The sequence below is a fragment of the Pongo pygmaeus genome, chromosome 18 (assembly GCF_028885625.2).
Source record: "Pongo pygmaeus isolate AG05252 chromosome 18, NHGRI_mPonPyg2-v2.0_pri, whole genome shotgun sequence".
NCBI lineage: Eukaryota > Metazoa > Chordata > Mammalia > Primates > Hominidae > Pongo > Pongo pygmaeus.
The window spans coordinates 53,474,768-53,487,411 of NC_072391.2; the positions used below are offsets into that span (position 1 = coordinate 53,474,768).

The 12,644-nt window shown below is 57.6% G+C and overlaps 1 protein-coding gene across 2 annotated transcripts in view; it reads left to right on the forward strand.

The window, feature by feature from the left end:
• Positions 1-12,644, forward strand: part of GNAO1 (G protein subunit alpha o1) — a 168,824-nt gene that overhangs the window by 154,131 nt on the left and 2,049 nt on the right. The window contains exons 7-8 of one of the 2 annotated variants that reach the window (XM_054453267.2): positions 8,626-8,779; positions 12,086-12,301. In XM_054453267.2, coding sequence (XP_054309242.1) covers positions 8,626-8,779; positions 12,086-12,273 — 342 coding nt within the window. In that variant the 3' untranslated portion in view covers positions 12,274-12,301. Of the gene's footprint in view, positions 1-1,026; positions 5,424-8,625; positions 8,780-12,085; positions 12,302-12,644 lie in introns of those variants that run through there. The other variant, XM_054453268.2, reaches the window with a different exon arrangement.

The window sequence follows — 12,644 nt, forward strand, 5'->3', positions numbered from 1 at the left end:
ATGAGCCCAGTGCCTTCAAACCTCCTTGCACAAGACCCATGATAAGATGCAACATTTGCCTCAGGAGTCCATGAATGGCTGGGCGTGGTGGCTCACGCCTGTAATCCCAGCACTTTGGGAGGCCGAGGCGGGCGGATCGCCTGAGGTCAAGAGTTCGAGAACAGCCTGGCCAACATGGTGAAACCCCATCTCTACTAAAAATACAAAAATTAGTCAGGCGTGGCAGCACGCACCTATAATCCCAGCTACTTGGGAGGCTGAGGCTTGAGAATCATTTGAACCTGGGAGTCGGGGGTTGCAGTGAGCTGAGATCACACCACTGCACTCCAGCCTGGGCGACAGAACAAGACTTCATCTCCACAAAAAAACAAACAAAAAAAAACAAAAAAAGGAGTCCATAAATGCGTGTATAAAAGGAAAATGGAAGTTTCACAAAACAGTGCTCCTTTTAATACAGGTGATTGGCCGGGCACAATGGCTCACGCCTGTAATCCCAGCACTTTGGGAGGCTGAGATGAGAGGATCACTTGAGCTTAGGAGTTCAGGACCAGCCTGGCCAACATAGTGAGATCCCATCTCTATTAAAAATAATAATAATAATAATAATAATTAGCCAGGTGTGGTTTCCAGCTACTCAGGAGGCTGAGAAGAGAGTATCAGTCACTTGAGCCCAGGAGGTAGAGGCTGCAGTGAGCCCTGATCGTACCACTACACTCCAGCTTGAGCAACAGAGCGAGACCCTATCTCAAAAAAAAAAAAAAAAAAAAGATAAATACAGGTGATATACTGGGAGACCTGATATTTTGTATCTTTCATGACTTTTACAGTGGGTCTGTCCCACTGACTGGATCCAGGACCCCCTATTGACTTTGCTGACCCCTCAGGTCCCCTCCATCAGGTTTTCCCTGTGCGGTTGTCTCTGAGAGGCCCAAGGCCGGATGGCCACACAGGCCAAGCTGGGGTCGTCCACACCAAGCAGTCCCATGGGCCTCTCGCCTCACCACACCTTGCCTGTTTGCTCTGCAGGCCCCAGCGCCTTCACAGAAGCCGTGGCTTACATCCAGGCCCAGTACGAGAGCAAGAACAAGTCAGCCCACAAGGAGATCTACACCCACGTCACCTGCGCCACAGACACCAACAACATCCAGTTTGTCTTTGACGCTGTGACGGACGTCATCATCGCCAAAAACCTGCGGGGCTGTGGACTCTACTGAGCCCGGCCACCCTGCCCGGCACCCTTGCCCTGCCTGGCCTGCCGCCCCCCCTCCCCTGGAACCAGGCTCCACCACTCTCAGACCACTCTTTGCACTTGAGGAAGAAGACCTCAGAGGCTGGCACCAAGGGAGGGAGGAGGGAGCATCCTCCACCCACACCCCCCCAGCAGAACTCGTGGTAACGCAGGCGCGGGGCGGGGCTGCTGAGTGCATGCTGCAAGGCCAGGAGACTCCGCGCTCACAGCCTCTGTGTCATCTCTGAGTGCTTTATCGGGAAGCTGGGGGGGCGGGGCAGGGCCGCCGTGTGGCCCAGATGGGCACACCCTGCACCTGATGACGCACTGGAAGCCTCGGAGTGTCCTGCTGTCATCTTGGGTGGTACAGTGGCGCAGATGGCCCTGCAGCAGGGTGCTGGCAGGGTGGGGTCGTAGGAGCCATCCTTCAGCTTTGCCTGGGGTCTCTGGTGGAGGGCAGTTCCGTCAACAAAAGCCAGGGTGGGATCAGGCCAACTTGGTATGGGTTGGAGGACTCAGGCCTTGGCGATGGCCTCTGTCTCCCTGCTCCCTCCCCTGGGTCTCAGCCCTTCCTTCTCTGGGGTCATCCTCCCTTGCCTTTGCTCTCCCAGAGAACTCCCATCCCTGACTCCTCTGAGTCCTGGAAATGCTTCTTGAGACTGACTTATGGCTCAGATAGATGGTGGCGGGGAGGGGGGCAGGGAGAGGTGGGAGGCGCGAGGAAGGGAGGTGGAAGCTCCTGTGTCACCTGGGCTGGGGCCTCCCGCCCAGTCCTTGCAGGCCAAAGGTGACCCATTTCCTTTTTCCAGTCACCAGGAGCTCGGATGGTCACTCTGAGGTGTGAATAGATATGTTTTTTCTTCAGTCCACACTGAATTCAACTCAAACCAGCAAAGGCCTTTGGGCTGGGGATTCTGTAGTTGCAGAGGTCTAGTGGGGTGGACCTTTGCAGCCAGTGCCCCCACCTCACTGTCTTGGTGAAGAAATCAGGGAGTTTGTCCACAGCTGTTGGTGTCTTCCCAGCCCCTGGGGACAGAGGACAGCAGGGGGATGGAGCTGACACCCTGGAGTATTTGGGCCCAGGCCAGCACAAACACACCCCCCTGTCCCCCACTCTAAAGGGAGAGTCCTGGGACCCCTTAGAGGAGGCTTCCCTGCCGAGATCCCTGAGCAGAAGGGGGCGGGGTAGCTTCTCCTGGTGACGCAGGTCTGGCTGGCCTTGGGCAACCAACACACCTCTCCCACTCCAAGATGCCTCCAGGTGAGGCCAACGCCCACACCCAGGCTAGTCGTGTGCTTGTACAGCAGGCTGTGCCTGGGGACCTAGATGTGCCGCGGGAGGGAGGAGGGTACCCCCTGACAGGCCTCTGCCTCCCTCCTCAAGCCCTCTGTTCTCCCTGCCCCCGCTCTGGACACTGCTTAGTCCCCAGCCAGGCAGGGCCCCTGGGTTTCCACTTGCAGCCCCGGGACTGCCCCAGAGCCAGGAAGCACCAGTGCCAACAGCTCTGGACTTGTTGGACCCACAGGCACAGAGCTCTGAGTGGTGCCCAGGAGACCCAGGGACCTTCCCTAGTGCCAAATACCTGCAGAGACCGGTGCCTGGGGAGCCTCTGGCAGCCAGACTGCAGGAGCCACCCCATCAGCCCAAATCCACCTCTGTTTTGTTCACCTCGGTCATGTTTTGGACTTTGCACCGGGTGCTGGGACGTGGCAGAGGACAGGCCCTGGGAACCAACAGTGTCTTACCATGGACAGCCAGGGCCAGCTAAGCCATCCCACCCAACATGGAAGACATGGCAGTTATTTCTCAGCAGTACCACGCTGGGTGAGGCCAGCTGTTCCCCTAACTCTGCTCCAAACTGCAACCCCAGGCTCAGAAGCAGCCGGCAAAAGGGGGATGCTGGCCACGCTCCACCTCTAAGGCCATCACCTGGAGGTGGAAGTCTCTGGGCTGGAGGGCTCTCCATGTCCCCCAGCAGCCGCCCTCAGACCGCAGTGGCCAGAGTGCCAGGCTGGGTCCAGGCCTCCGATCCAGGCCTTCCCTGTCCGTAGAATTGGGGCTGGAGGAGTGGGTGCTCAGCCCTTCCTGCCCTCCATCCGCAGCCTGCCTTTCTCTTCCTTTGGATGCTCCATCCTCCTCGGTTTCTTGCACTGCTCTCAATCCTCTCACCCTGGCCTGGGGGGGGTCCTTGGTCCTCAGGGGTATCCAGGGAGAAATTCTCTCCCTGTGCATGACGACTGTCATCCATGTCGTAACCGGCGGCTCCACCTTGTGGGGTGGTGACTGAGGGTGACAGATGAGATTTGGCCCCGTCGTGGATGTGGATGTGGGAGGAATGTTGTGAGTGACACGTGTGGGTTTCTAATCCACAGTGGTCCTGCGTGTGCCCTGAGGGGCCATGGTAACTTCTCCTATGGCTTGGATTTAGCAGGCCAAGCAGGAACTGATTTCTACAAAGAGCGTCTTTGCCAAACTCATGAAAATTGTGCCTGCCACTTTCATGCCTATGGGCCAGTTTTGTGACCTGCGCCGCTGACCATCCTAAGAACCAGGTCTTGGCCTTCCCTCTGAGCACCGATAGAGGTCCCCAAGGCTCTCTGGCCTGAGGAGGGTGTGGGGTCTGCCCAGCCCCAAGCAGAGAGCACAGCCTGGGCCCCTGACCAACAGCTTTGGCATTCTGGGTTCCATGGGGACCCTAGAGCTCAGGCAGAACACCACCACCATAGCTGCTGCCAGGACGCAGCTGTCTCCCAGGCCCTCCCCACAGCCCAGCTCCCACTGGCGGGAACTGGAGGCATCTCTGCCCTCCATGGTCTGCGCTGGTCGTCTCTGAGTGTTCTCAGGAGCAGAGGCAGCCCCAAGTTCCCACCTGCAAGCCCTGTAACTAAGCTGTCTACAAACCCCAGCAGGGAAGGCCAAGGGATGGTCTCACCCATGCTCTTCCCTTTAGCCAACATGAGTCTTGCAGTGGGGAGCTTAGCCCCTGCTCCCACCTAACACTCTACAGTTAGCACCCAGGGGTTGATTCTGGAAGTTCTTCCTTTTTCTAGCCTGCATCCTTCCTGGCCACCCCCTTTATTTCTCAGTCTGACCTGGTGCACTCTTGGCAAGTGTGTCCACTGCACTCCCAGGTGGATATTTAATGAGCACTCGGACTGTTTCCTCCAAGTCGGCTAGTGGCCTGCCCTCCTCCTTGTCGAGAAGTCTGGGGCACAGAGCCTCCTCTGGCTGCCTCTTCTCTTCTCTGAGCCTCTGGGAGCCTTCAGGCACAACCTGGCAGTTCTCAGGAACCCAGACCTGAGGCTCCAGCTCCACAGCCACCAGAGATTCAGTGTGCAGTGCCGAAGGCAGTCACCCCCAGGCAGTTCCTGCTTTCAGGCCGCAAGCCTAGAGTGCGGGATCCCAGCAGCCCAGGGAACAGGGCCGGGGTGTGAGCTGCTGCCATGGGGTCTGTGGTAGGGCTCCCGATCTCCCACCCCTCAGCAAGAAGAGTCCTGACCCCACCCTGCCCAGAGAGGAGCTGGGGCCTCCAGACAGACCCCACTCCAGCCAGACGGAGGCCCCTGTCAAAGAAGGGGCAGGCTGGGGGAAAAGCAGAAAGAATGGCCCCCAATCCAAACTCTTGGATCCCCTCCATGAGAGAGGGGCTCCCCCTGCAAGAGAAGCTCTCATCCCCAGGCCCAGTGCACAAGACCACCAGCAGAGACCCACCGCCCTTCCTGGCAGAGCCGGCAGCTCCGAGGCACCACTACTCTCCTCCCCTTCCCTTCCCACCCCTCCCCTCCCCTCCCCTCCCCTCCACACCTGCCCTGTTACTCCCACAACTCTGGGCAGCCAGGCCCTCCCCTCCTGCCTCCTGGTCTTCTCTACTCCGCTGGTTCTGACCCATCCCCTGGCCCTGCCCGCTGTCCCCCACCCTGCCCCTGCTGAGTATCTTCTGCCTCCCCACGCACCCCCCTCCCCCATCTAGGCCAGGTAGGCTCAGGCATCCCAGGCCTTCCTTAGAAAAGCCGTCTCTCTCAAGTGCAGTGGTCCCACCTCCCAACCCCGTCGCTGCCGCCCACCCCATATTAACTGTAATTTTGTAAGAAGAGTGACTTGTTGGTTTAATAAATCTCTAGTTATTGTAATAATTTATTGGCTGCCATAATGTATTTATTAGTCGCCTATCGTTAATAAAAAGTGCCCGCTTTCCTAGCGTGAGTGTGATGTGTTGTCAGGGCCCAGGGAGCTCCTGCCAGGTGCACTTGCACGATGTGTGTCCTCGGGCCCTGCCCCATCCTGGTCCCAGGACTGCAGGCAGCCTGGCGGAGTGGGCACACTCCTGCTGGGGACAGAGGATCAGGGTGACTGGGCGCCCTGCCCCACTGTCAGGATCGCCATCTGGTGGGAGGTTGCTCCGTTCTGCGCCGAGCCACCTTCCTGTCCTGGAGAGCTTGGTGCCCACATGGACACTGCTGTGGGTGACTTGGCAGTGGCCGTGGTTGCGCTGGCACCACTTCCTGCTGCTCCTGGGCCTCCACTGCAGCCTGGGGCAGGTGGAGGTCTAGGGGGTTGGCTGTCAGCCATCTATGACCTCTGGCTTCTTTCTCTTTTCTCAAATGGTGGTATCTCTTCTTTGAATGTACCCCGGCGTCTGCTTCCTCTGGGGAGCTTGTAAGGATGAGCTGTGCTCTCAGCTCCTTGGCAATGGGTTCCAGGCAGCGTGCTGAGGGAGGGCGGTCAGGCCTGGGGGGCTGGCAGGGGTCTCAGTGCCGGCGCCTCCCCTGCCCTGCAGGATCTCCCCTCCTCACTGCCCTCCCCAAGTCTCCAGGATCAGCTGCCTTTTGGGGCTCCCTCCAAGGCACTTTCCCCATAAAACCAGGTTTGGTTATGCCTGTCCTCTGCTCCCCAAGTCCTCCCCTGCACTGCCACTCCTGGGACCACAGACTGTGCGTCATCTTTCTCCAGCTGGACTCTGAGCTCTCGGAGAGCAGGAGCCTAATGTGGTCATTCTTACATCCTCGGGGCAGCCCAGCAGAGAGCCCTGCACACAGATGCCAGGCAGTACTGACGGGAAGAGCGAGTGTGTGTGAGTTGTGCTCTGTGGCCCTGAGACATAGGGGCTGTGGTGGGGGCTCAGCCTTAACCAGTGGAACTGTGGAGCCTAAATGAGCCGGACTTGATTTCTCCTCCACACCTAAGCTCAGTGGCCAAGGGGGCACAGTCCCCACTCCCAGCTCAGGTCACTCTAGTGGCTGCTCCTGGCAGTGCCTGGGCAGATGTGCAGTGGAGGAGGGAGCTTGGCTCTAGCTGTGGGTTTCCAGCGCTCTGTTACGCAGCTGCAGGCCAGCGTGGCTCTGTGGAGTGGGGAGCGTGTTCCTGTGGAATCCTTGGGGTCTCAGAGCCTCACCACTCTGGCCTCATAATGTGGCTCAATGAGCTTGAGTGTGGACAGCCCGAGGCCCTGGACACAGGTTCACTGGGCCTCCCAGAAGCCTCCGGCTGCCCTTTTCTGAACAGACCCCAGTGAGGTGGCTCAGGGCAAGCGAGACCTGCTTCTCCCCGGTGGGATCACACAGATGACAGGGAAATGCTCCTGGGGAATCAGAATGAAATTTACTGATTGAGGATAGGAGAGTGATGAGATCATATGAGTTTCCTGAATCTGTTTAGCAGAATGAAAGGGCAGTGCCATGTACTACAGCTCCTGGGGGGTGGGGAATAAAGCCATGCCAGCTGTCCAGGTGCCCTTGAGAGGCAGCTGAGAACTGGTTGGTTGCCCTCCACCGACCAACTTCAGCTAATAGGAACCAGGGGCTGGGGCTGGCCGCCTCTACGGGTCATGGCAGGATGATGCAGGCACGGGGGAGATACTGAAGGGAGGACTGGCCATGAGACATGCGGAGCCCGCCATGCTGCTGTTAGTATTGATTCCTCGAAAGCCCCACAGCCTGCTGATATGGACTGGAGAGACCCATTGCATAAGTTCTGGATCTGGCCCAGCTGTGTCACCGCAGTGTCCCCTCAGGCCGGCTGAGGTTAAGTGACATGAGGCAGGGAGAGCGCTGGCACGGCGTGGGCCTCGGTGACTGGTGTGGTCACTTCATCTTCATTGCCCTGCTTCTGCTCAGAGGGGGGCGGTGTGGCAGTGGGACCAGCAATTCCTCAGCACCCACGGTGTGCTCACTCCTGGGGGAGGAGGTCATCTCCCCATAGATGCCCAGTGGCATCTACACCAGCTCTCTTCTTTTTCCTATTACTTGTGTCACTCTTCTTATTTCAGAGGTGGAGTTTAGCCTGGTTCACCTCTGGGCTTTAGATCCAGAGAGCTGGGTTTACAGTGGGCAAGTTCCCAGGGCTAGGACAGGGTTCTTGGGGAAAATAAGGGAAACTGTCCCTTCCTCCTGCTCCCTGTGCAGAAATGGATTCGTTCACAGAGAAAGATGCCCTCTGTGCTGCTGAGAGACAGACTCTGCCCAAGTGAATGAGCTCAGCGCCCCAAAGCAGAGGTTTTGCCCAGGGCAGGAGGCTGCCCCCGTTCAGCATCTGTAGGGCGCCCATCATGTTCATCCATTTGCTAAACAGTCTCCTGTGTGCAGGGCAGCCCTCCACATCTGCCTTGCTTAGAACACCGTGCAGTGTCAGATGCAGCTGAGTAGGACCCAGCCAGAGGAGGTGCGGCCAGTCCCCCAGGTGCTCCTGGAGGTGGCCCTGCCAGGAGCCTCTCCCCTGGGTGGTGGCCCCCAGGATGCGGGCAGGACCTGGCATGCCTTCCCCTGAGACCATGGGAAGGGCCCAGAGTCTCTCAGCACTCCCAGAGAACATCCCCCCACCCAGGATGGGCCCAGGAGGAGAGGTCTAGGCAGGAAGGGCCAAAGCCCAGCTCTCTGGCTCCAATCCAGACTCCCCCAACACCCACACACACAGGCACACACACAGGCACGCACACACACTCAAGCACATGGATGCACACAGGCACACACACAGGTGCACACACATAGGCACACATGCACACACACACACACTGGCACACATAACAGGTGCACGCACACACACACCGGCACACAGGCACACGCACACACAAAGCCACACACGTGTGCTGGGAGACCCTCGCATAGTTGGGAACTCTGCAGTGGGGAAAGCCCGGGTCACCTTGTCCTCAGCCTCCCCAGAGAGCCATGGCTGGTGTCCAGGCCAGTCTCTGCCTCTGGCCCCGACATGACGGGTTCTCTGGAAGCAGGGAATGAGATGTGCTGTGAGGTGTAACTGATTCAGGTTCCATCTGGCAGCCTCTCGGAGGAGCTGCGGAGTAGCCCAATCCCTCTCTGTCAAGCCTAATTCTCTCCTTCTCTTTCCCTGTCTCTGTGTCTCCCTCCCGCTGTCTGTCCTCTCTCCTCCCTTCCTGCGGCCACAGAACCGCATGCACGAGTCTCTCATGCTCTTCGACTCCATCTGTAACAACAAGTTCTTCATCGATACCTCCATCATTCTCTTCCTCAACAAGAAAGATCTCTTTGGCGAGAAGATCAAGAAGTCACCTTTGACCATCTGCTTTCCTGAATACACAGGTGGGTGCCAGGCAGTCCTGTACAGGGGGAAGCCCGCCCCTGACAGGGACCCATGGCTCAGAGAACAGGCTGCTCGGCCAGCACTGCTGGGGCTAGCTGGTGAGCGGGACCCATTGCAAGAGTCTGGTGGGGTGCAAAAGAAAAACAGTGCTGTGCTACCAGGTTTGGGCTTCCCAGGACACAGCCCTCAGCGTGGTGGGAATGGCCCCTCCTAAGATTATGTGTTAGGACCAAGTGACTCAGGAGTGACATGGTGGGGAGCAGGGGGCAGGACAGGATCACAGGCTTCCCCCTTCCTCCTGGTCACCCTCTAGAAGAGGTCTCAGGACAGCCTCCTGTAATCTCAGCAGTGGCCTCCCCTCACCCCTACCCAGAGCCCCACAGCACCTTTGCATGAAACCGAAAGGTGGACACGTGGCCTGTGAACAGGGCCTGGGCTGCCTCTTGGCCCCACCTGCTTTCTCTGCTCCCTGCTTTGGTGCCCGGCACATGCTTCATCTCTGTGCAGCCTCCCAGCCAGACCACTCCACCCGTCCCACATCGTGCCTGCCCTCCCTCCCCAACCCCAGCCCCGTTGCGCCTCCTCTCTCCCCTTCTTCCTTCGTCCCTGGTCTTTGCCCCAAATCCAACCACTCCAGCTATCTGCAAGCCTCCTGCATCCCTGCCTCCCTTTCTTCTGCCTTCTCTGGGGCTTTTTTTCTTGCTCTCAGGGGAATGTTTCACAGACCTTCCCCACCCCACTCAGTGAAGCTCTTTCCAAATGGATGGATGAGGGAGGGTGGCTTCCGTGGGATGGGCCAGCTCTGGGCTGCTGCTAATGCCTAAAAGCAGCACTGATGGGATGCCATAGCCCAGCCTTGCTCCCTCTAGGGGCTGGGAAGCTTCTAGGGGTCCCTGGGGTAGGAGTCGCCTTTGCAGACTACAGAGCGCAGAGGGCCAGCACCCTGCCATGGAGGAGGAGGTGTCCTGTCATCCGCCAGGTCAGGGCACAGGTTGGCTCGGCCAGGAACCCATGTTCTGACAGCCCCGGAGTAAGGCTTTGGGCATGGGCTCAGTCTCAGGGCCACACAGGTCCCCAGGCCCAGCCACAGGGCGCCCACACCCAGCATAGGTCGATGCCGGTCTCCCCACCCTTCTCCCCACAGCTGGGAGCAGTGTGTGAAGAAGGGTGACATCAGCTCATTCTGAGCACAAACCATGATCTCATTGATGGTCCATGCTAATGTGAATTTGCAAGGTTCTTCTTGCCCTTCCCAAGGTGCAGAGCGGGAGGTGGGGCCAGGAACTGCCCTGCACTCGAGGCTCTCCAACAAAGTCCCAGCAGGGCAGGGAGCCCAGGTAGCCTCTGGAGCCAGACCACCTGCAGCTCAGCAAGTTGCTCAGTCACCTGTGCCTCATTCTAATCTGGTCAACACAATGGGTAATCATGCCCACCCCAAGGGTGACTGGAAGGACAGCTGCTTGGTGCCAGGTGTACTGAAGCGCTGGCTGTGGCTGCCATTGGTATTATTCAGAGGATGGAAACTAGGGGAGGGGGAACTGGCCACGGAGAAGGTGCCCTCTGCAGGATGGAGTGAGGGCAGGAGGCCACAGGACAAGCCCTGAAAGGCCAGCCCCAGGTGGCCCTTGGGCAGAGCCAGGCTGTAGCCCACTCTGGCAGCCACTGCTGACCTCTCCCAGCCACAACAATAGAGTCCAGTAGGCCCTCTCAGGCCAGGGCTACCCTCAGAGACAGGCCCAACCCTACGGCTCTTTCTTGTCCAGTGTCCCACTGGGGCCTGACTTGGGAGTGGCCAGTCTCACTGCTGTGGAGTGCAAGCACTAGATGCCCCAGCGAAGGGCAGTCGGAACCTGGGAAACAAGTTCTCCAGGGCCTTCAGAGGAATCTAGTTTGAATTCAGATATCATGGATGACAGATGGTCACCAGTGCAGTGGCCCCATGGAGTGCAAACCTGTGAGGGCACAAAACAAGCAGCAGGGGTGGGACGGGAGGTGGCCGGCTGTCTAAGGGACGTGTGGGCCAGCGTGGCTGGGCGGCAGCAGGGCTGTGTGAGGACACTGGGCTCGGCAGACACAGCGAAGGCACGAGGCGCTCCTCTCACCTGGACAGCTTCCTGTGGCTGTGCCCAGTTCGGCTCTCTCCAAACAGGAAGCTCCTGGGCAGGGTCCACACGGGCTGCTTTGTCCAGTCCTTAACAGCTGTGCTGTGGGCTTGGCATCTCTGCACCAGCGGATCAAGGATGAGGCTTTACACTGTGGGTCCAGGCACTCCTGGGCTGCCCAGAGCTGGTCTCAGCCATGACAACCCACCCAAGGATGTCCCCACCCCCTGCCCCTTGCCCCTTGTACACCCAAGGAATTGGTGGGGACAGAGGGCCCCCAGTTGGCATCATACATGCTGATGTCCCCTTAAACTTCCCACCTTGGGGACATCAATGCCCCCATGTCCTGGCCACTCGCTCAAGAACCACGACTACTAATGATGTCCTGCCAGCCCTGCTGAGTGGCCTCTTCTTAAAGGAAACCAGTGAGGAAGGAGTGCAGGTCCCTCTGAGTGCCCACCACCCTCCTGGGCAGGTCCCTCTCCAGACTTTGTTTTCATGGTTTACTGGAATCAGCAGGATTGGTTTAGACCATGGGGCGGTGCCTCAATTTGCTCATCTAGGAAGCAAAAGGGTTCATCTGTGGCCACTGCTGTCCCAGGTGGGGCTCCCGGGTGGATCTGGTGTGAAAACAGTAAGAGATCTTGCAAAGTCCAAAGCCAGGCAAATGCTCAGCCTGTGTATGGTTGGTGGAAAAGTAATTGCAGTTTTGCTATCAAAAGTAATGGCAAGGCCAGGCATGGTGGCTCATGTCTGTAATCCCAGCACTTTGAGAGGCCGAGGCAGGTGGATCACCTGAGGTCAGGAGTTCAAGACCAACCTGGCCAACATGGTGAAACCCCATCTCTACTAAAAATACAAAAATTAGCTGGGCTTGGTGGCACGCGCCTGTAGTCCCAGCTACTCGGGAGGCTGAGGCAGGAGAATCGCTTGAACCTGGGAGGCAGAGGTTGCAGTGAGCTGAGATCGTGCCATTGCATGCCAGCCTGGGCAATAAGAGCAAAACTCCATCTCAAAAAAATAGTTCTTTAATTTAAAATGCAACTACGGCTTGGAACTGCCCAGCAGTTCCTACTGCTCCCTTCCTGTCTCATCCCACTTCCTGGGACACGCCACAACCCACTTCTTGTCTTCATGTCCCCAGCCCTGTCCACCCACAGCGCTCATCAGGGCCTCTCCCTGTTCTTCTGTGTCTTGTTACAGGCCCCAATACCTATGAAGACGCAGCCGCCTACATCCAAGCACAATTTGAAAGCAAAAACCGCTCACCCAACAAAGAAATATATTGTCACATGACTTGTGCCACAGACACGAATAATATCCAGGTGGTGTTCGACGCCGTCACCGACATCATCATTGCCAACAACCTCCGGGGCTGCGGCTTGTACTGACCTCTTGTCCTGTATAGCAACCTATTTGGTAATGATTCCAGCACCCACAGAACAGCTTGCGTGCGCGCGCACACACACACGCACACACACACACACACCACTAACAAATGCAAGTTGGTAAATAAACTTTAAAGAGGCATAACAAAACCTTATATATATATATATATATATATACAAATATATATTTAAAAAATCTTTTTAGTTTGTACTAGAAAGAGCTGCGGACAGAACTGACCACCATCCCATAGCTCATGGAGGTTTTCCTGGGATGGCACCTGAGCATGCACATGTGTGTGAGTGTGTGTGTACACACACTCACACATGTCCAGTTGGGAGCTTGGTTTGGGAGTCCCTCCTTTTGAGGATAGCCC